Here is a 22,275-nt window from a genome sequence, read left to right on the forward strand (position 1 = left end):
CCGACTGTTCGACGTCGTCTTGTGCTGTCGGCATGGTGATTCCTCAAAAGGAACTCTCGAACAGATACAAGGGCAGGTTCTGGGACGGGTACTCTTTTTGGAATGGGAGGACCTGCAAATCCTTGGAGGGAATTCGCTGGTACTGCTTCTTCGGGAACTTGGTCTATATACAAAATTTACGGAATGGGCACATCTTGGAATTCGTTTGCGACAAGCCCTCCCCTTGTGTCTCTTTTCACTCACTGAGAGCAGACCGTGCACTTAGCGGCCGGCCAATCGACGTGAGGTGGGAAAAAGCAACCTTGGTGTGAGCGCAAGACCGCCAAGGGGTGCGCCCGCAGAAAGGAGTAGAACTCGAGTGACGAGAAGATTCTTCTCAAACACGGTTTGCAAGCGAAAGAAAACCTCAAGAACCTCAAGAACTCAAGACCCGCAAGAACCCAAGTTCCTCGTGAACTTAAGAACCCACAAGAACCCACGATTGCAGAATGGTCATCACTCGAAGCGGAATGGATACTTCACTTGGAGGTGATAAGCATGAGAGAGGCGAAGAAGAATTTTCCCCACCAGGAGGTTTTTCCGACCCTTCCCCATCTACGACAACGATTGCACTAACTCCAATGGAGGAGTTGGAGCTATTGTTTATGGAACAGAATTTACAACGCAAAGCAAGAAATGCCGCAAGAATGGCAGCCATAGCGCGTGAGCGCGAGCAAGCACGATTGGAAGCCAAAGAACGACAAGCCAAATTGGATCGTGAATTCAAAGAAAGAAAAGCAGAAATGGAACGCAGACACGCAGAGAACCAAGCAAGACAAGCAGAATTTTATCGCGAGAACAAAGCACGACTGTAAGAGATGTTGCGACTCTTTTCTCAAGTGCAGGCACCGATGCAAGAGATTTGGGACAAGGAGACTCTCTCAGTCTCTTCTTCTCCATCACATGATACACAGGATTGGCATGATTGTATGAAGCATGATGATGTTTTGAACGACAATGATAAGGACAATGATTTGCATGATGATTTGAACGCCAATGATAAGCATGATGATTTGGATGCCAATGATTTGCATAATGATTTGAATAACAATGGCAAGCATGATGATTTGCATGATCAAGATGTGATTTCTCACAAGCAGGATGAGTTGCATGAAGAAGATGTGATTGTTCACAAGGATGATGTGTTAGTGGATGCTTTTTCTAGCAAAGCTAACCTCGTTGTAGATTCGATCAATCACCAAGAATCGATCTTGGCTTTTGAGTCGAGGTCCACAGATCCCCCACAAGAAGATTCGATAGATCCAGAAGAAGCGATCTTGGCTTTCGAGTCGAGGTCCACAGATCCCCCACAAGAAGATTCGATAGATCCGGAAGAAGCAATCTTGGCTCTCGAGCCTTGGTCCAAAGAGCCATCACAAGAAGTATTATGTGTTCGCATGATTGATACGCACGCATTGTTCAAGTGTTTCATTCGTGAAGGTTTCCTGTATTTTAGTCAGCATCGTTATGTGATCCCTTGTCCTAGGCATGACATATTGTATGTTGAGCACGTTTCTCTCATGGATGAGCACGAATGTATGCGGATTTTTCATGAAAAGTTGAAAGGTATGTATGTAAGGAAGTCACAATCCATGTCTCTTCCTTGGCATGACACAGTTTCCGAACGAGCACGTGAAAATATGAGCACCAAGTATGGGCATTTCCATTGTGATTTGCCACAGCTGATTGATTTCGATCAAACGGGAAAGATTCGATCTCATTGTTTCCATGTGTTTGATGAACGGGTTGTCACTCCGTCTCTATGTTCATCTACATTTCATAAACAGTCTTTAGAGAAGACAAGATTTTTTCCATTCATTTTACATGGAATGGGTATGTTCATGGTTTTGTGTTGGAAATGGTTTCAGGAATTTTCAGCCATGGAGATTCTTGAAGACGAAAGAAGCAAGACTCTAGACGAAGTTGAAGCATTGAAGGAGCCACAGAAGACTGTCGCTTTCGGCGCGGCCCAAAGAAGCAAGCGTTGCAGACCTTTATGAAGTTCAAGTACCGCACGACCCACACATCAGAGTGGGCCGGCGAAGAGTCCCTTCCAGGATTTCGGATCCTATTGGCGATCTCCCTCGACGCCATACAGTTCGGTACCAGTACCTCACTTTGAAAAGGAGGGGATGTCACATGACACATCCAACCCTATGTGTCCATGGACAAGCTACAGCATGATCACAGTTCAGTCAGTCCAGTCAAGTCTAGATTAGAAGTGATCTGGCACTTTTGTGAGTCTATTCGTAGACCGTGCATGCCCAGTCACTTAGTGTAGATGCATATCCTCTGGTTGCACACAGCATGATCATCAGTATTCCCTTCAGAATCCATTAGATTCAGTCAAGGGAATTTTCCAATGCATTTAGCCTATTTTCCCTATTTTTGGTATTTTCACTTATTATTTTTAAGTGACTTTCCAACAAAAGTAGGTAGGGCAAATTGGGTAAGTTAATATATAAGCAAACCCAAGTTAGCACTAAATGGCAGAAGAGGCAGCAGGAGCTTCCCGCTCAACAGGCAACTTCTCAGCAGTACCCCCCCTCAGCAGTAGACCATCGCCATCCTCTCCCATTCCTTGGCGTTTTCCCTTCACAGCAGATCCATCGCCTACAAGATCCCTTTCCTGGCGTTTTCCTCCCACCGCATGTAGCATCGCCATAAAGCCTCATCTCTGGCATTTTTTCCACGACAACCACAGCCAGCCCCTTTAGCGTTTTTACTAACGCTAGACAGCCAGCAAGTCATCAGCGATTTCAGCCCAATCTGCAGCAGGACCTCAGCGTTTACTAACGCTACCACAGCCATCAGCGTTTTTGGTTTTCAGCCCTTACCGCATCAAATGTTCAGCGTTTTTCAGCATTCCACACGACAGCAGATTCAGCCCTAGTTGGATGCAGAAGAACCTCCATTTTCAGCCATCGAAAACGCAGACAAAACAGTTATTTTCAGCCACCAAAACAGTCCCGAAATTCAGCACTTAGAAGATCACAGATTTCAGCCCTAAAGTTGTCGTCGTCATCACCGTCGCCGTCATTGGCATAGTCCCAGATTGCATCAATCCATGCATCATCGTTGTACACCTTTGTGCAATCAAAGTTAGACAACTCTCGCCAACGAGAGTGGGGCCTTCGGAGGAGGGTTTTACAACGTCTCTGGTGTCGTATCTCTCTTCTCTCTCTATCTCTCAATCTCATACACTTGCACGCAGAGTGTCCATTCACTTTGTTCGTGATCATAGCACTTTCCATTAAGAACGGAAGGCTCTCCCTTCCATAAGAACTAAAAGGAACCTCGAGCACAGTTCGGAGCACTCATCTTGAGCAAAGCGCAAACAATCATTCAGCTGCACCTAACAATTGTTGTTGGGGCTTCTGCCTCCCCCTATTCTCCTATATATAGGAAGGGGAGGGATGCACTCTCCCATTCATCTTGCCATCTTGTCTTGTACACAGCCGTTTTGCCATCTCGAGTTATTGGGCTTGCTAGCCTTTTCCATCCGTCTCTTGTGTGTCCATCGCCTCTCTCTCTCTCTCTCTCTCTCTCTCTCTCTCTCTCTCTCTCTCTCTATATATATATATATATATATATATATATATATATATATATATATATATATATATATATATTCATTTTGACATGGTATCAAAGCTCTAGGCTTGGATCAGCCATCGCCATCCCCTAGGAGGACTCTGCGGAGAATTTCATCGCGAAGAATTGCTTCTTCCCCATCAACGTTTTTGGGATCTAGCATTTTTGCTGCAACCCTGCGTTTTTTATGGCGAGCTATCTCTTTTGCATCCCTTTGTTAGCGCCCTCCCTCCGTCCCTCTGCCTCATCGCCATCTTTTGTCCCTCCTCTGCATTTGCATTTCAGCCTACAGCTTGGCCTAGCGTTTTTGTAAGAGGGCAGCCCCTTTTGGCTCTGCATTTCCTCACTTGCCTCGGCGCTTTTCAGCCAACTTTTGCCCTTGTGTTTTTGTTGCAGAAGGGCAGCCAGCAGACCTTAGTGTTTTTGGGCGGGACAACAACAGCTTGACCAGCGTTTTTCATTTCAACCTCTCCTTGCCGATCTTGAACAACCGGAGCCCCGCTCCTTGCCCCTTGGTCTTCCTGCTTGGAAACTGAACCATCATGTGACCTATCGGCATCTTCCCGATCACTTACTTGCAGATTTTCAGCCTGTTTTGGTGCATTTACAGCCCTCACCCTACCTTTTCGGCATCCGGTGTTCATCACCTGGCGTTTTGCTCAAACCCCGGCGTTTCTCGCGGTGTTTCCAACTCCCTTTTGCTGCGATTTCAGGTTTGGACAGCACCTCAACTTTGCTTCATCGGCATCCCTTTGGGTTTCCCTTGCCTCTACCACTTACCCTCTACTTGGGGTCTTTGGGAGTTCTATCCGGCATGGTTTTTTGATCCTATCCTCACCTTTGCTTCTGATTTTACACACGAGACTTCTCTACTGATTTTTTGTTTGTACCTATGGCAACATTCCCAATCATGCCCATCTTTCCTCCCGGCGAAAAGCTTCACGGCTCCAACTTTGTCGTCCGGAAGATGAAGATCATGGCGATGCTTTATGCAGTTTGACCTTTGGGACTGGCTTATCGATCCTGCCAATGACGTGGGTCCCAACCTTGCTCCTGCATCTGGTGCTCCTACATCGACATCATCAGCTACCACTTCTTCAGTTGTTACACGTGTTGTCTCCTCATCCACTTCTTCTCATGGTACTGCTTCTGGCGGATCAGGTACTATGGTTACACAGGCTATGGTGGATCAATGGAATCTGAACCATCGCAGAGTTTCCTTTTTCTTACTCATTAATTGTGCGAATAGCGTGTTGATGTCTTTACGCTCTCACACCACTACACATGAGGTATGGGGTTTCCTTTGCAACATGCACGAGGCAAAGACACCCAGAAAGAACCTCGCTCTGGAAAAGACTTTGATGGACATACAGGTCTCGTCATTTCCGACTATCTAGGACTTCATATCCCGCATGCTTCTGCTCCGTGATGAGCTAGCAGCTTGTGGTTTGTGGTCAACAGATCTCTTCTGAGGGCATGGAAACTCGGTTGTTGCTCAAGCTTCCTAACACTTATGATTCCTTGTTCCAGTCACTTACTACCTCTACGCGCCCTACTCCTATTACTTGGAAGGAGGTCTTACCCGATGTGCGGCAGATAGCTTCGCGCATTAGGGATAGAGCCACCTCAGACACCTCTGCGAGTGCTACTGCATTGGTTTCTACATCAAGTAGGGGTGGTGATGCTCCGAGACAATCTGAACCTAGTTGTACACCTTCTCTCCCTCTCATTACTTGTACCTATTGTGGAAAGAAAGGTCATTATGCAACAAAATCTTATAAACGACGGCGGGACCGCAAGAAGGATTCAGATCCTGAGGATGGGACGGCTTCTCGTCTGCCACCGCCATCTCTAGCCCTTCACAGGCCGAGCCGCCGATGGCTTCACCCTCTAGTTTCCTCCACCTCCTTCTTCCCTCTTATGATAGAGATCACTTTTGGCTTGGAGTTTGCCGGTTTACCACCTTGGCCTTCTATCCTTTTGTGTCAGAGTGTTTTGCTTCAGGGGGGGTTCTCTCTCTTCCGTCTCTCTCTCTCTTCTGCTGATCTCCACCGATGAGCTCCCGCTCCCTGCACATCTTCCATCTTTCCCTCATCTAAATCCTCTTCAACGACTTGTTATGTTGTTAGCCTCTCCATCAGCTACCTTGATGTGTGACTTGATCAGCCTGACCTAGCTTCGGTCATCGTCACATTGGTGCTGGACGGTTCGTCGTTTTTTGTTTGGCTAGCGCTTCTTCTTTTCACACTCCAGATTTGCCAGGCGTGTTGTTGCATCTTCTTCCTCAGTGACTCCACATTTGTCGTTGAGGGGGGGTGTTAGATTCTTCATCTCCAGATGCTTCGCACCCTGCTTACAAGCTTCACACACATCACGTGCATTGGCCCTTGGTTGTGGCTTGGCCACCCGGACACCTACTGGACAGGGATCTTCAGGCACATTTAGGGTTTTGCTCAGCACTTTGCCCGGCCGGACCTGTTCTGGTCCTTTTCCATTTTTTCCATATTCATGGGTATTTTTTGTGCATTGTCATTGGGGATTCTGGTTTTCCCTACCTCCCTGTCACAAAGTGATGACGTGGCGGACAGCAGAAATCCTAATTTCTGCCAGAAACCCTATAATTCCTGCAAACCCTAATTTTTGCCAGAAACCCTAAATTCTGGAAATCACGGAGGCGGATTAATATTATTTTTTTTATTTTTTATTTTAAATTTTGGAAAATGATGAGCAACGCGAATTTTGCTTTTGCTTTTTTTTATAAAAAAAAGAGAAAAGACTCTCTAAGAGAGAGAGAGAACTGATGCTTTTGATTTTAAAAGCTTTTGGGGCTCTGCTTTTGGGCATCCCTTGTAACCTTTAAATTAGTGGTGAGGGCCTCACTTCTCAGGGCATCTGGACGTAGAGTCTGAGAGTGAAACCCTAACCGCTCTCTTGTACTTTGATGATTGATTAATATAAAAAGAAATACCGAAAGGGGCGCCAGTCTTTGGGGCCAATATCTCTAGGCACGGAACTCCGCCGGGCCAGTGCAAATCTATTGTGATCTGTGAATTGTTTTGAAGTGGTTATTTGGTGCTGTCGCGGTTGATTCTTGACTTGGAGTGTCCAAGTCTGTTACAGTGGTATCAGAGCACGGCCGATTTCTCTTCTACGGGAAATCCGATCCCCGAATTTTTTTCCGCGGCACCTATGGCTTCAGGCAATGATCAGTCGACTCCCTCTGCATCTGGAGATGCGGGCTGGGATCACAACGAAGATTCAGGCAGAGAGTATGGCCCGCCTTGGCCTACTTAGGCGGAGCGGCGAGAGATAGAGCGTCGCCAGTTGATCGGCGATGCAACAAAGATGATGCTCAATTTTGCCAAGGACCCGAAGATGGCAAAATATATGAACCAGACCTCTTTGGAAGAGGTACAAATGGAGTGGCAGAGAACCACAACACCACTCCCGAAACCCGCTCTCAAGAAACCTTCTACCTCCAAGAAATATACGGAGAAGGAACTGGAGAACGTGGTTGATGCACGGATTGCTCAGCTTTTTGACACGCAAAAGAAAGCCAAAAAGCACGGCAAAAAGCAGAAGAAAGGCACTGACTTCCCGGGATATTTAGGTCGTCGATCAACATTTGACAAGGCAAAGAAATTGAAGAAGTGCGTCAAGTTTGAAGACCTACCCAGTTCTTCTTCTTCTTCTTCTGACAGTTCTTCTAGCTCCTCGGATTCGAGCGAAGAAGACAAAAAAGGTAAAAAGCGAAGCAAGAAGCAACGCTTTGGAAAGGGCAAGAGAAAGGCAAAGAAGGCTAAATCTCGCCCAGAGACTCACAGTTCTACTGAGGACTCGTCTACAGACAGCTCAGATTCCGATGACGGAAAGTTTTATGCGAACAAGAAGAATTTTTACAAAGCCAACCAGTATGACTTTCTCGAAGATAAAAGCAAGAAAGTCCGAGAGTTTAAGGAAGGTGGCCACTCGATCAAGTTTGATACTTTTCAGGATACTCAGATGCTTCGAAGGCTTTGTCTTTTATTCAGCAGTTTGACATCGCTTTCGCGGGAGGACGCTATTCAGAGCACTCCAAGATTCAGAGAGCTACCTCTTACCTTAAGGGGAATGCTCGTACTTGGTGGTCCACGCTTCTTTTAACAAGAGTGCGCCAGTTAAATGGCTGAAATTTAAGAAGCTTTTTATTTCTTCTTGGTTGACGCAAGAATATGAACGAGATGTACGAGCTGCTTGGAACCATCTTCGGATGACCAAGAAAGATACAATCAATGCTTATTGTGAAAGATTCTGGAGCTCTTTTCTACCCGCCTCTTCATTCAAGAACATCTCGTTCAGAGAATAGATTGAGCGGTTTACCTTGGGTCTACCTACAGAGATCCGAGATCACTGCTTGGAACAGAAGTCAGCTTCTATTCAGGAGTTGATGAGTCATGCGAAGCGGGGCTTTGCCATTCACTCTGGCAGTTTGACCTACCCCACAGATAAGACCATGACACAACGAGCCGAACAGACTTCTGGGAATGAAAGTAGAATGAAAAAGAGCAACCTAGAGAAAAAAAAGGATACACGACCCAAGCTTACTCCTGAGGAGAGAGCTCGCTTCATCAGAGAGGGGAAGTGCTTTGGATGCAGGGAACATGGACATATCTCCGCAGAGTGCCCTGATAAGGCACAGAAAGAACAGAATGATAAAGACGACGACAAGCCTAAGAGTTTGAGAGCAGCTGAGGAATGTGGCAAAAAAGGCAAATAGAAAAGTAGAACTGGTACCACATGGCGTGGGACTTGCACCGAATCAAATGAATGAAAGTACAAACTTTGCCGCTTTTTTTTGGGGCAAAGTGAAGGATCAGGAAGCTCTTTTGAAGGAGCCAAGGCCAACTTCTTTTCACTTGGAATTGGCGGCTCGATTTGGAACTACGCCCGACAGACTGACGCCACAGGCGGAGGTAGTTCGACTGGCACCCGGATGGGATGTTGCCATTACACCGAGCATTGGCAAACTTTGTTTGCAATGACAGGGGTGTTCAGGGCACGCGAGTGACGTTCTACTCGGGATCCCTTGGTACCACAAGAACTACGTCGTGGTTGACTACCGGGCCGAGAAAGCGACTTTGATAAATGAAGGGCTTAGAGATTGTACTTGAAGAACTTCAATTTTCTTACTCATTCTTTTGGGAGAACTGAACGATGGATAAAAGTTGAATATGTTTTGACCTGAAGAAAAGAACGCCAAGATTTTTTTCTCCACGCTCATGCCGATTGCTTTTGAGAGGGCCTGAAGATCATACCATTGATCTGATATTTGGAAGCACGCCACCGAATCGGCCACCTTATCGTGTGAGCCGAGTACAGAATGAAAAGATTATGAACCCAGTGAAAGACCTCTTGGAAAAGGGTCTTGTCCAGCCTAGTACTTCACCGTATTGCTCTCCAGTGTTGTTGGTTTTGAAGAAAGACAGATCTTGGAGAATGTGCATCGATTATAGCACTCTCAACGAAATCACCATCAAGAACAGATTTCCGATTCCTAGGATCGATGATATACTCGACAGGTTACAGAGATCCTCGTGCTTTAGCAGGATTGACTTGAAGAGTGGATATCATCAGATCAGGATAGCGCCAGGAGATGTCTACAAGACAGCTTTTCGGACGACTTTTGGGTTATTTGAGTTTTTGGTGATGCCTTTTGGCTTAACCAATGCTCCTGCGACATTTAACCGGATGATGGATAGGATTTTTCGAGAGTACAGGCTATTTGTTGGCACTTTCTTTGACGACATCATTGTTTTCTCGAAGAATGAGGCAGAACACAGAGATCATCTGCTTCAAGTCTTTCAGGCATTACGAGATCACACATTAGTGATTAATGCTAAGAAAAGTGAATTTTTCCTACGAGAGATACACTTTTTGGGACACATTGTGTCAACAGCAGGAGTGCAAATGAACCTGGCCAAGATAGAGACTATCCGTGATTGGCCCGATTTGAGGAATGTCCATGAAGCTAGAAGCTTCTTGGGACTGTGTTCGTACTACAGGCGGTTCATACGAAAGTTTGCAGAGGTTGCTTCCCCTTTGCATACCTTGACACAGAAAGGAGTACCTTTTTCGTGGGGACCCACAGAGGTGACTGCCTTTCAGACATTGAAAGAGAAATTCACTACAGGACCAGATTTGACTTTGCCGGACTTGCAGAAGTCATTTGAAGTATTTTGTGATGCTTGTGGTCGTAGTCTGGGTGCGGTCTTGATGCAAGAAGGCCATGTCATAGCTTACGAGAGTCGTTTGTTCTATAGGCCGGAGATGACAGCACAAATTTATGAGAAAGAGCTTTTGGCGGTTATCCATGCTCTTACTCAGTGGCGGCATTACCTACTCGAAGCGGATTTTACTGTCTTTACAGACCATCAGAGTTTGCGCTACTTCTTGTCACAGAAGCAGCTTTCAGAAAAGCAGATGCGGTGGGCAAACATCTTGTCACAGTTCCACTTCAAGATTGTCCATGTGCAGGGACAAAAGAATGTGGTGGCAGATGCTTTGTCTCGGAAACCGTTGGTTCTGGCTATTTCCGCGATACATCATAGGAGCTTCGAGGATATGGTCGATCAGTGTGCCACAGATACAGATTTTGCAGATATTTTCACACAGATACGGGATGGGGAGATAGTAGCTGGATACTCCCTTCAGGAAGGCTACTTGATGAAAAAAACTATGTTGTGCGTTCCACAGCCGTTGAGGGAAAAGGTTATGACTGATTGCCACTGTCCACCTTTTACGGGTCACCGCGGCATTGCTACCACCATGAAAGGGGTAGAGAGAGATTTCTTTTGGCGGAGACTGAAGAAGGATATGGAAGAGTTTGTGCGCAGTTGCTTGGTATGCCAGAAGGTCAAGTTTGACAGGCATAAGGCACAGGGATTGTTACAGCCTTTACCCATACCCACCCGCCCCTGGGAAAATATTGAAATGGATTTCATTTTTTTGATCTCCCGAGAATACAGAATGATCACGATGATTTTCCGATTACATGGCACGCCTGAGACGATTGTCTCCGACAGAGACCCCATATTTATGAGTTTGTTTTGGAAGGCAATTTGGGAGAACATTGGCACGCGGTTGCAGTTATCGTCATCGTTCCACTTGCAGACTGACGGGCAATCTGAGATTGCCAATTCAGTGATTTTAGATTTATTGAAGTCTTGTATCTCGCATCAGAAGACTCAATGAGAAAAGAACTTACCTTTGGTGGAATTTGCCTACAATAACACGATACACTCTTCGACGAGGAAGATGCCATGTGAGATTGTTGAAACTGCTGCGAAGGTTCCATCCTTTCTGAGCACGAAAGATTAGAAATTTGAAGCGGATGAATATTCGCGAGATTTGGATACGGCTTTTGCCAAGGTTCGCGAGACTTTGCAGGAGTCTCAAGAACGACAGAAAAAGGCAGCGGATCGCCATCGTCGCGACTGGAAACTGAAGGAGGATGATTGGGTGCTCTTACTTTTGAGAAGGCACGCCTAAGAAAGAAACAGGGAAAGGAGAGGCTTTTTCCAAAGCTTAGTATGTGATACTACGGACCTTTCCAGATTACTGACAAGATAAATGATGTCTCCTTCCGATTGAAACTGCCAGATACTTGGAGGATTCACACTGCATTGCATGTGAGTCTCTTGAAACCTGTTAAGGGTGATGTGCCTGATGATGGGGAGCCTGATGAGCAACCCAAAGTGGAAGAAAACGAGGAGATCCTTGTTCCTGAAAAGATTTTGGCACATAATGATACGAAGAAAGGTAAAGTGCGAAGGCGGTTCTTGGTTTAGTTCAAGAACTTTCCTGCATTTGATGCGAAGTGGATGGAGGAGGAGGACCTAGCAGATACTCCTCGGATTGTGAAACTTTACCTCGATCTTTTGGTTTAGCATAGTCTACTCCAAACGGAACCCAGAAACTCAACATGGCCGAAGATCTGGTGCAGTGGGATGCACAAGAGGGGAGTTACTCCGCTCCTTTGTCAACAGATGCCTCGATTTTGATACTAAAGTCACTGATGTCTCTTTGAGCTTCAGGGATACTGAGAGCTGACAGTATTCTGCTGGATGACTTTATGAAATGGAATTCCTGATTATGATACTGATTTGTTCTTGACTTCTTGTGAGTGCAGGAACTAATAGCCGAAATGACTGCAGCATTTTGGTCTGATTGATCTCGAATAGACATGGTTGCAATAGGGGTTAGTCAATCGGACATCGATGAGGTCCCGATTGGACCTAGATGTGATTGCTAGCTACATTGCCAATAAATCATGGTCTAAGATCCAAATGAATGTTGAATGTCATGTGATGTCCTGTGATGTCTGGTGATGTCCTGTGATGTCGTGTGATGTGACTGTCGATTTTGTACATGTGCTAGATGTGCGTTCCTAGTACGTAGGTACTAACAGTCAGTGTCTGCTAAGACGGTTTATGGCTTTTGTCGGTTTTGCAGGCGTAATCGCGGTCGATTACAATGCTTTCAAGAGGGGGATATGTCACAAAGTGATGACGTGGCGGACAACAGAAACCCTAATTTCTGCCAGAAACCCTAAAATTCCTGCAAACCCTAATTTTTGCCAGAAACCCTAAATTCCGGAAATCGTGGAGGCAGATTATTATTTTTTTTATTTTTTTTTAAATTTGGAAAATGATGAGCGACGCAAATTTTGCTTTTGCTTTTTTTTATAAAAAAAAAAGAGAAAAGACTCTCTAAGAGAGAGAGAGAGAACTGATGCTTTTGATTTTAAAAGCTTTTGGGGCTCTGCTTTTGGGCATCCCTTGTAACCTTTAAATTAGTGGTGAGGGCCTCACTTCTCAGGGCACCTGGACGCAGAGTCTGAGAATAAACCCTAACCGCTCTCTTGTACTTTGATGATTGATTAATATAAAAAGAAATACCGAAAGGGGCGCCAGTCTTTGGGGCCAATATCTCTAGGCACAGAACTCCGCCGGGCCAGTGCAAATCTATTGTGATCTGTGAATTGTTTTGAAGTGGTTATTTGGTGCTGTCGCGGTTGATTCTTGACTTGGAGTGTCCAAGTCTGTTACACTCCCCCTATTCTCCTATATATAGGAGGCGGGGGGGGGGGGGGGGGGGGGGGGGGGGGGGGGGATGCACTCTCCCATTTATCTTGCCATCTTGTCTTGTACACAACAGTTTTGCCATCTGGAGTTATTGGGGCTTGCCAACCTTTTCCATCTGTCTCTTGTGTGTCCATCGCCATTCTCTCTCTATGATTTCCCGAATGATTAGAGCCAAGGCCTCCGTACCACACGCGATTATCCGAGCGGAACTAGCTGCCCCTCCGATAGAAATTGAAGCTCTTACCAGATCAGTGTCCTTTATACATGGTTCGTGGGATACAAGTAATTGCCGATATACTAGATTGGCCCTCGAATCCTCTCGACAGTTAGCAATGAAAGGGGATACATCATGCTGGTATGCGCAACTGTCTTCGTAGTTTCAGAGACACGGGTTCAGTATGGAAAGATTACCCCCCTACCAATACTCTCTTGAGGCTCCATCATTGGCAATTACACGAACGGAGATTAATAAAATCATCCGTCAGGATCTTATACAGTTGGATACTCAGAGGACATGGGTAGACCCTACACAAGAATTGGGCACGAAGATGGCCGACTACAAAGAAAACTTCCTACAGCTATCTGAAGATGGATTTGTGATTCGCCTGAGCTACATGGATACCCACCTGTCTCATGGTTTGAGATGTGCTACTGGTCAGATTCGTACATCCTCACACCAGCTGGAAATTGAATTTGGCAGATTTAGGGGAATCCCACCTGAGAGCAGAATTTGCAAGTTATGCGGAATGGAGCCGGAGACAGAACTACACTACATATGCCATTGCACCGTATACTATGAGATACGTGGGCGTTTCCATTGCCTATTTAAAGAAGGCTTTGGACCTCTAGATAGAGTCATGCAATACCAAGATCAAAGATGCTTAGGCTTGTACCTACTGGAAATACATCGGCACAGGGATAATCTAATGAGAAGACAAAGAGCACTACAGCCTCAGAGGCAGATCACAGATTTCTTCGGATCGAGAGAAGCAGGAGTGGAAGGAGAAGCAAGAGACCAGCAGCCAGCACAGAGTACCCACATCCATACCAAAGGCACCCTCATTGACAGGGCGACTGAGCTTAGGAAATCAAGACGACCACGATCGAGATGCAGAAGCACACTTCACCGGAGGAGACTACAACAAAGAATTAGAAGCATTCTAGCCAGACACCCAGAATGCTCCTAAGAAGTTTATTTAATACTTTGTATTTATTTTTTCACATTTATTTTCACACTTTCACACTTTTCACACTTAGTACTTTAGTACTAAGGTACCCAGACTTTGTAACAGATTCACCATTTTTGTATCAGTTTGGTCTCATAGGTCATTCTGGCCTTTTTGAAGACGTTAATATAACATTTCATTTCATTTCTCTCTCTTTGATGGTCTCATAGGTCATTTTGGCCTTTTGAAGACGTTAATATATCATTTCGTCTCTCTCTCTCTCTCTCTCTCTCTCTCTCTCTCTCTCTCTCTCTCTCTCTCTCTCTCTCCACCTTCCGTTGCTCACTCTGACATTGAGTACTCGGGGTTCTTGGGGTTCTTGAGTACTCGAGGTTCTTTGGGTTCTTGAGTACTTGAGTTCTTGGCTTGCAATCTGCGTTTAAGAAGGCTTTTCTCTTACCCAAGCTCAACTCCTTCCTGCGGGTGCACCCCTTAGCAGCCTTGCACTCACACCAAGGTTGCTTTTTCCGACCTCACGTCGATTGGTATGCTGACAAGTGCAAGGTCAGCTCTCAATGAGTGGAAAAGAGGAACGAGGGGAGACTGGACAAGCCCTTCTTTTCTGGGTTACCTGCCATTCTTCAAAAACACAGATTAGGGATCGACACGCCCAAGTGGTCTTGCGTTACGTGAAAAAAAAATTATGTGGTTCTTTGTGCTTCTTTCCTCGAGTGATGATACCGAACACTGCCAAAGAGCTCTTATACCAATGTCATGTGCAATGGAAGTGAATGATGATGTATGGCTCACGATGAGTGATCAGTGAGTGCTCAAGGGAGAGCACTCAGCGGAAGGGAGAGCCTTCCGTACTTAGTGAGAGAATGTGCAATGACCAAAACAACGAGTGGAAAACTATGAATGCAAAGTGCATGAGAGTGCTAGAGAGAGAAGAGACGACACCAAAATGGGGTCCCAAACCCCCCTCCAAGAGCCCCCCTCTCTATTGCTAGAGACATATTTGCTTTAGATTGCACAAGGTCTAGTGCAATGCTTCTAGATGTTGTGGTACTTGATGACGACGACAATGTCGACGTCGAGGTCATTGCTAATGGCTGAACTGCTGAAATCTGAAAAATGCTAGGCTTGCTGATGAGAACTGAGTTGTGCGGCGAGGCTGCTGGGCTGATCTATCGTCGAGGATGTTGTATGCCGCTGAAAACTGCAAAATACTGGTTGTTTGATGGGCTGAAAACTGAAAACACTGATGGATCTGTGGGATGAAATCTGCTACCGTCATCTTGGCCGCGATGGAACGACGGCTTGCGACAAGGAAAGTTGGATCGGGTCGGGTTCTGCAAAGCTATCCTTGCCGATAGAAAACGCTGATGGCTGGGATCTGCAAACGTTGGATCATGCCGAGAAAAAAAATGCTAGGGAGGCTGGTCTGCCGCTGCTAGAGCTGTTGGGCCTCTTTGTCTTCTGCTTCTTCTGTCGTTTACTTGCATCCCCTGCCTCCCTTTACAGGTGACATATGATGGGTCGAGCAAGGCTAAATCAGCCCCACAATTTTGGAAAATGATAAGTCACTTATTATTAAATGAATGCCAAGTAAGAGGTGGTTCACATGCAGTTTTGGGAACTAGGTTCATGCGGTTAAACAATGCTCATCCCGGTTACTAGATCATGATGCTAATGTTATGGGTTGTGCAATCAGAGGGTATGCAACTACTCTAAAGTGCTTGGACATGCACGGCTTGCATACAGCCTCACAAGGGTGCCAGAACACCTCCTAGGCTACCTAAACCCTAGAAATAGGTACAGCTTGTCCACATGCACAAAGGGTTAGATGTGCATGTGACACCTAGCGAACCAACAAATCCTAGCCGAGGGGCCTAAACCCTAGCAGAAGCAAAAGAAGATGACCAACTTACAGCTCCTTGCTGAGTGGCTCAAGTATTAAAGAAGGGTTAGGATTAAAATCCTAACCCCTAGCAAGTTATGGGACCCAGTCCAATGGGGCCCAAGAATAATAAAATAAAGTAGAACTCATTCACACACAAAAAGCCTTGCGTTAAAACTCATGACGTGGCAATTGTGCGGACGCCCGTGTTTCGGGATGGCTGATGATGTGGTAGACTATACGGACCTCCACGAATTGCGCTGGTAGCTTTTGGATGTCATCTTTTGGACCAGATGCTTTTGGGCACAATGCTTTTCATATAAACTACTTTTAGATGGCCTGGGCCCTTTAAATATCTGCTACAGGCTCACTCTCTGGCATGCTTCCGTTGTCACGTGCACGTGGCTCTGTGTGCAACGTGGACATGCTTCATCGACTTCCAGAGCCAGTTTTCCCCTTCTTCCTAGATAGGACTGTCTAGAATCTAATGAACTCGTCCAGACATGCAGGTCCTGCGAACAGGCTCGACAAATTGACAATACTGATCCTACTTTTGAAACGCTCTTGCATAAATGGTTTGTACACGCATTTTGACAAATGTTATTACACTTGTGGGTATCTGGCATGACATGCTTATAGTTCTAGGTTACAGATATCCAACGAGACATTCTCTGCGTCAATTGGATTCCAGGGTGGGCAGATGTGTGGCGGTTTCACCCGAAACTTAGCCTTGGTCAAAATCTTGTTAATCAATCATTTTAATTATTTATTTTTTGGGTCTGGTGGACGGTTTGCCCTACCTAAGCCCTAGAAAATTAATTGTCCAATTTCAGCCATATAATGGGAACCGGCAGCCAAGCATTGAGCAAGTTGCAGATCAATAGCTAGCACTCCTGTCACATCAGCTAGCGTTAGCAATTCTCAGCCCTAGCATTTTGGAACCAGCCAGGACCATCATTTCTGCAACAGATCTGCCAGCGTTTTGCTTTCCCAGGCCTAGTGCTTGGAGAGGCAGCAATCAGCCCTAGCGTTTTTGGTCCTAGACACTAGATCAGCCTAGCGACTTCAGATTGCAGGAGATCAGTCCAGCGTTTTCAGATTTCAGCCCATCCCCCGCAACAGAATGGCTTGGATCAGTCTTCGTTGGCATCCCGTTGCGGTCCGGTACTTTGACAGCCCATTGAGCTTCCCCTCGGCCATTCCCTCGCCGGCATCAAGTGCTCCATTGGTGTCCATCATCGGCATCGTCGAGATTTGCATTTTCATTCCTATCACATCGAGTGCAATTCAGCCCCAAATCTACCCTTGATGGCCATCCTTGATCCCATATCGAGAAGGATCCAAAAGTGCATCAAATCAACCCCGGAGGTGCCTCGTCTTGAGGAGTTACCGCCGCCGCTACAGTCATCATTTGAGTCAGTAGAGTCTGCACTTGAGGTATTGCCTGTGTGTACTTTCCATTTACGTAATCAAGAGCAAATACCACATCGGCAACGGTGTGGGGGGGCCTTGAGAGGGTTGGTTGGGACCCCATCGGGTGTCATTCTCCTCTTCTCTCTCTTTCGCTCTCCCTCTACCTATCTCTACCGCACTCTCTCATTCCCTCCCTTCAAGAAAAGTAAAAGGAACCATCATTCAAGCTAAAAGGAATCATTAACGCAAGGAAAGAAAGAAAAAGATTTGTGGAAGTGTAAAACTAGCTCTTCACCATTTCAATTCTGCTGCACCTGACATTGATATCAGAGGTTTAAAGATTCTGCACTAATCGGCTCATCTTTGGATATTTTTTTTCTCTCGTGTTTGAGTGTGTTGTAGTGTTTTGCCCAAGGACGCTTCTCTCACTCGGGGAACTGCAAGACCTACATTGCACGTAGGACCGTGCGCCTTGAGCGTAGGAAATGCAGGCACTGTATATGGGGGTTACAGTTGTGGTGCGCCTGCGAGAGGGTAGTTGACTTGGTGTGCACGCTCGATCACCTCGACATAAAGAAATCCCAACATGGATATTTGCAATCATAAATTCATGACAGTCCGCATCATTGAAGGCATGCATTGGAAACATGAAGATGTTGATTACGAGTGTGGGGGGCCCTTGAGAGGGTTGGTTGGGATCCCATTAGGTGTCATTCTCCTATTCTCTCTCTCTCTCTCTCTCCCCCCCTCTACACATCTCTACTGTCACCAGGAAGTGTATTTTTCTTGTTGCCTTTCGTAAATAAGTACTATATATTTTTATTTATTTTTATTTCTACTTGTTTTCCTCAGAATCCTTGAAAAGGTACAAGTGGACATTGCTGGCCGGTGTGAAACGGCTGTGGACCGAATAGGTTTCTCACATCAGGAGTCTGGGTCGGTCGGTCTGGGACTGGTCGGGCCAGTTAGCACTGAATTCTGATGAGTATGGAAGTCTGTGTGTGCGCCAAATGAAGTCTGGGCCACTCGGAAAGTCACTTATAACTTTATAAGTCAGTGGGAACTAGAGAATTAACTCAAAAGGGGCAAACTAGACACATGGCAGCTCCAGGTGGATTTTCCACTTCCATCAACAAGAGGGGGTGCCCAATTTGAGAGTGGAGGCTGATTTGACTCATAAGTGACCTACAGTGTGTGTGTGTGAGTAGTGGGTGCAGGTCTACAACTTTAATGGAAAGCTTGCCTTCTCCTCTGTCTCATGTAGCGCGATGATTTTCTCTCGTTCATCTCTCTCTCCCCTTTGGCACATATGGTAATGCCCCACTAGTTGGGCTATTAAGATGAACATGTACAGTTCTGGGGGTTTATGCGCGTTTGCCAAGGCAAGAGCCTTCTGAACAGGAACCGGATTAGCTAATTGCTAATCCCCCACAGGTACGCACAATTCCATCGCGAAAGATTGCGAGTTTGGAGAGTTTTCTCGTGTGAAAACTCGTCCAATTCACAGGGGAACTGTCCCATTGCGTGCGGGAGCCCTTGGGACACGCGTAGGAGTGTTCTTTCCGCTAAAAACTATCCGAAACAGGGAATTACAGCGTGCTGTGTTTTTCTACAGGTTTAGGGTTTCGCACCTAAACTGCAAGGGAACACCAAGGGAGCCTCGTGAAAGCCTTGGGATGTGTGTACAAGCTTTTGGGCACCCGACAGTGAAAAACAGAATTACAGCCCGCTGAATTTCTGTGACAGCTCACCAAAAAGCTTCCAGATAGCGAGGGAATCCGCCCTAGATAAGTACTTTTGACCTACAGTGGTTTTTGCGCCATTATGCTGCCAAAATCAGGTCGAAAACCTGTGTTTTCAGCCCTCGCCAGGTTTGGACAGCTTTGTGAAAGCTTGTACTAAGTGGTTGGATCGTCTACCTTAAATTGAATAAAGAAATACCGAAAGGGGCGCCAGTCTTTGGGGCCTACAGGGTGTCGGTCTCGTGTGCACAGTGACATTCTAGTCCTGGACGCAATTGTGTTCTCTTTCCTTCTCAGTGCTTTGTAAAGTTAACAGATAATTGAAATAGTACCGCCTTCTACGTTGTAGAGGCCGGTTATATCTACCGCACTCTCATTCCCTCTCTTCAAGGAAATGTAACACAGGAACCATCATTCAAGCTAAAAGGAATCACTAACGCAAGGATTTGTGGAAGTGTAAAACTAGATCTTCACCGTTTCAACTCCGCTGCACCTGACATCCATCCGCATGAAGATGCAGAGCAATAGTGTCGACGTTGTACTAGGTTGAAGCAATATAAAGGAAAACCAAAAGGAGCACCGTGGTTTGGGACCATTGCTCTCTTGGGGTGGAACTCGGCTACTCTGAGTCTCGTTGCAGTGTTTCTCTTGCAATTCAGTTGTTTTGAAGCGTCAAAAGTCTGTTCAGTTTATTCTTTTCCAATGGAGTGTGGTGCCCTCCCGTTATAGTGGTATTAGAGCTGCAGTCGTGTGCTTTTCTAAAAGCATACAGGTCCTTTCAAGAGCAGACAGAGCAAGATGGCGCTTTAAGATTTCACAAGAAATTTTTTCGCTTTTCAAGAGAAAAAAAATCCAAGGAAAGCTTTCTAGTTTCTACAACAATTTGACAGCATCTACGTCATGGAGAATTACGCAGAAGAGTCAAAGATCTTTCGAGCCACCGCTTTTCTCGGAGACAATGCCATGCAGTGGTGGATGTCTATAGCTACCAAGCCGCACACTCCAAGGACTTATTGAGTATGAGATGCTAGTCCTCAAGGCGTAGGACTAGGCAATGTTAACTAAAGACTCTGGTGAGCCACTTAGGCTCTAAGGCTGAAAGGTGAATCGTGAGTCATATGTCTTATCCCTCATGTTACCTTATGAGCTTGTATCATGTCAGATGGATCCTTGGGGAGGACTAACAAGCGGCCAATTCATATCTTTCTCTCTCTTCCCTTTCCTTTTATTTGCTCTACCTCTCGATCACCCTCTTTTTGCACCCCATTTATCCATCTTTCCCTGCATACTTTCACATTTTCTCCTCTCTCATCTCCTCCACCCACCAGCTCAACTTGCCAATGCGCGTGCTCCAATATTAACCTCCCTTAGTCTACACAAGACAAGTTCCATTTACAACCTACACACATGGCAATTTTCATGTCCACAACAAGAATCAAGTATTAACTCACCGATCTACAAGATCATTTTGTTATCTCTTTGCAAAAATAGTGTGTAAGGGCCTGTCATTGCAAGTGGGACAACAGTACCCATAATGTTGAATACAAGAAGAGGGATTTACTCATTGCTATAGCAAAGTAGAATCACATGAGGTCACAAACATTCCCTCTCCTTGGAAGGAGGCAACACACATTAGCCAGATCCACCACCTCGAATCATAAAGAAGTATTGCATACAGGATATGAGACGATTAGAGCCATTATTCCTTAGCATCACGGCAAGTAGAGGATTCCCACCCACATATCATGTGTAGAGCATTAAGCTATACTTCAACTAAAGGACTGCTTTAAGTCATCATATGCTCCTCCTTCCCCCTCCTGAGAAGAAAGAAACTGCATCATCACTTAACCATATATATATAACCTTTGACCTTCGATACCTCCTTGTTCAGGGCTTATTTAAAAGGTCATTGATATGACCACTACCTGTTTCATCATTCTTTATCTCTGTATCACACATGCAAGGTGACCCTCAACAATTGTTCCGTGGTAACTATTACTGGTTGAGGGGGTCGACAATGACGTTATTGAGACAGCTAAACTGTCCTTCTGTGCCAAAGAAGTATGAGATACTGTGCGCTCTCTCTCTCTCTCTCTCTCTCTCTCTCTCTCTCTCTCTCTCTCTCTCTCTCTCTCTCTCTCTCTCTCTCTCTCTGACTAGGGTGACCTGAAGTTCTCCGCAGTGCGAGGAGCGATGTCTGCAAAGAGCTCCATCTTGATGCGGCCAGCAGGTACACCACCAATGGTAATGTCGAAAAAGACTACTGGGTTCTTGGCATTCTGTGTGCGCAAGTGCCATTCTGTCGTCGCCATCTCCCGTGTTGGCTCACGCGCAACGCCTGCTCCTTACGCTATTTGGCGCCCAACGCTTTTCGAAGTGCTTTTTTGTTGTTACTTTGCGCTATGGGGACGATAATACTTAATATTAATTTTAAAACAGTGTTCCCGAAAGGTTTGCCTCAGCTCGTTGCAAATGATGGTAAAGGGAAAAAAGCTAGTTTAAAAATCTAGCAAATTTGGAATTTTCTACTTGTATTTTGAGTTTGAATATGTACAACAAACACCGGTCTTCTCTCTCTCCTTTCAATCACCCAAATGTGGTAGATTGGTTATGCCATTTCCCTCTTGAATAACAAATCTTGGGTTCAACTCCCCTAGTCGAATAAATCTTTAAGGTTTCTTGGGATAGTTTCCTACGACGTTAAAATTCTCTTCTTCTTCTTCTTCTTCTTCTTTTGGTTGTTGAAAATTGAACAATCAGTCACTCCACGTGACTGTCTCTCCATGCATGTGCACAGCTATACTCGAGAGACCGTGTACATGGCACCGCCCATGATCTCCGAAGACGAAGGGAAATTGCCGCATTGCAGTCTCTCCGAGATGCTCAACTATAGGCAATGTTCTAGATGCAGTCCATGATCTCCAAAGAAAAAAAAAGAGAGAGAATGGCCTCGTTTCAAAGAGTAAAGCCTGTTTTCCACCAATGGAGATATAACCCCAGCAATAGATGATTCTCTCTCTCTCTCTCTCTCTCTCTCTCTCTCTCTCTCTCTCTCTCTCTGTGCCAAGTAAGGCCCAGCTCCTTATACGCATGCGGACCCCTTGTGTACCAATCTCTATCACTATTTCTTTGTTATTCAATAGCATTTGTAGCAGAAATTCCAAACTAGATGATGACTACAATAGCCACATTTTGGAGTCATGGTGAGACACGAGATAACATGGCTTTCAAGGGACTATCTACTAGGTGCAACAACAAGATGGGGTAGCCATCATGAAAGAGGGTGTTACTCAACTATC

General features: G+C 45.6%; 1 protein-coding gene across 1 annotated transcript in view; it reads right to left on the minus strand.

Annotated features, from left to right (window-relative positions):
- The window catches only part of LOC147431371 (Cyclophilin-like peptidyl-prolyl cis-trans isomerase family protein), a 55,575-nt gene extending 34,209 nt beyond the window's left edge, over nucleotides 1–21,366 (minus strand). Inside the window, exon 1 of the mRNA XM_086493978.1 lies at nucleotides 21,143–21,366. Within this exon, the coding sequence (XP_086350104.1) occupies nucleotides 21,143–21,288 (146 nt within the window). The 5' untranslated portion in view covers nucleotides 21,289–21,366. The remainder of the gene's footprint in view (nucleotides 1–21,142) is intronic.
- Nucleotides 21,367–22,275: the final 909 nt, after the last annotated feature.

This window comes from Adiantum capillus-veneris, chromosome 21, assembly GCF_014529385.1.
Source record: "Adiantum capillus-veneris isolate H3 chromosome 21, ASM1452938v2, whole genome shotgun sequence".
Classification (NCBI taxonomy): Eukaryota; Viridiplantae; Streptophyta; class Polypodiopsida; order Polypodiales; family Pteridaceae; genus Adiantum; species Adiantum capillus-veneris.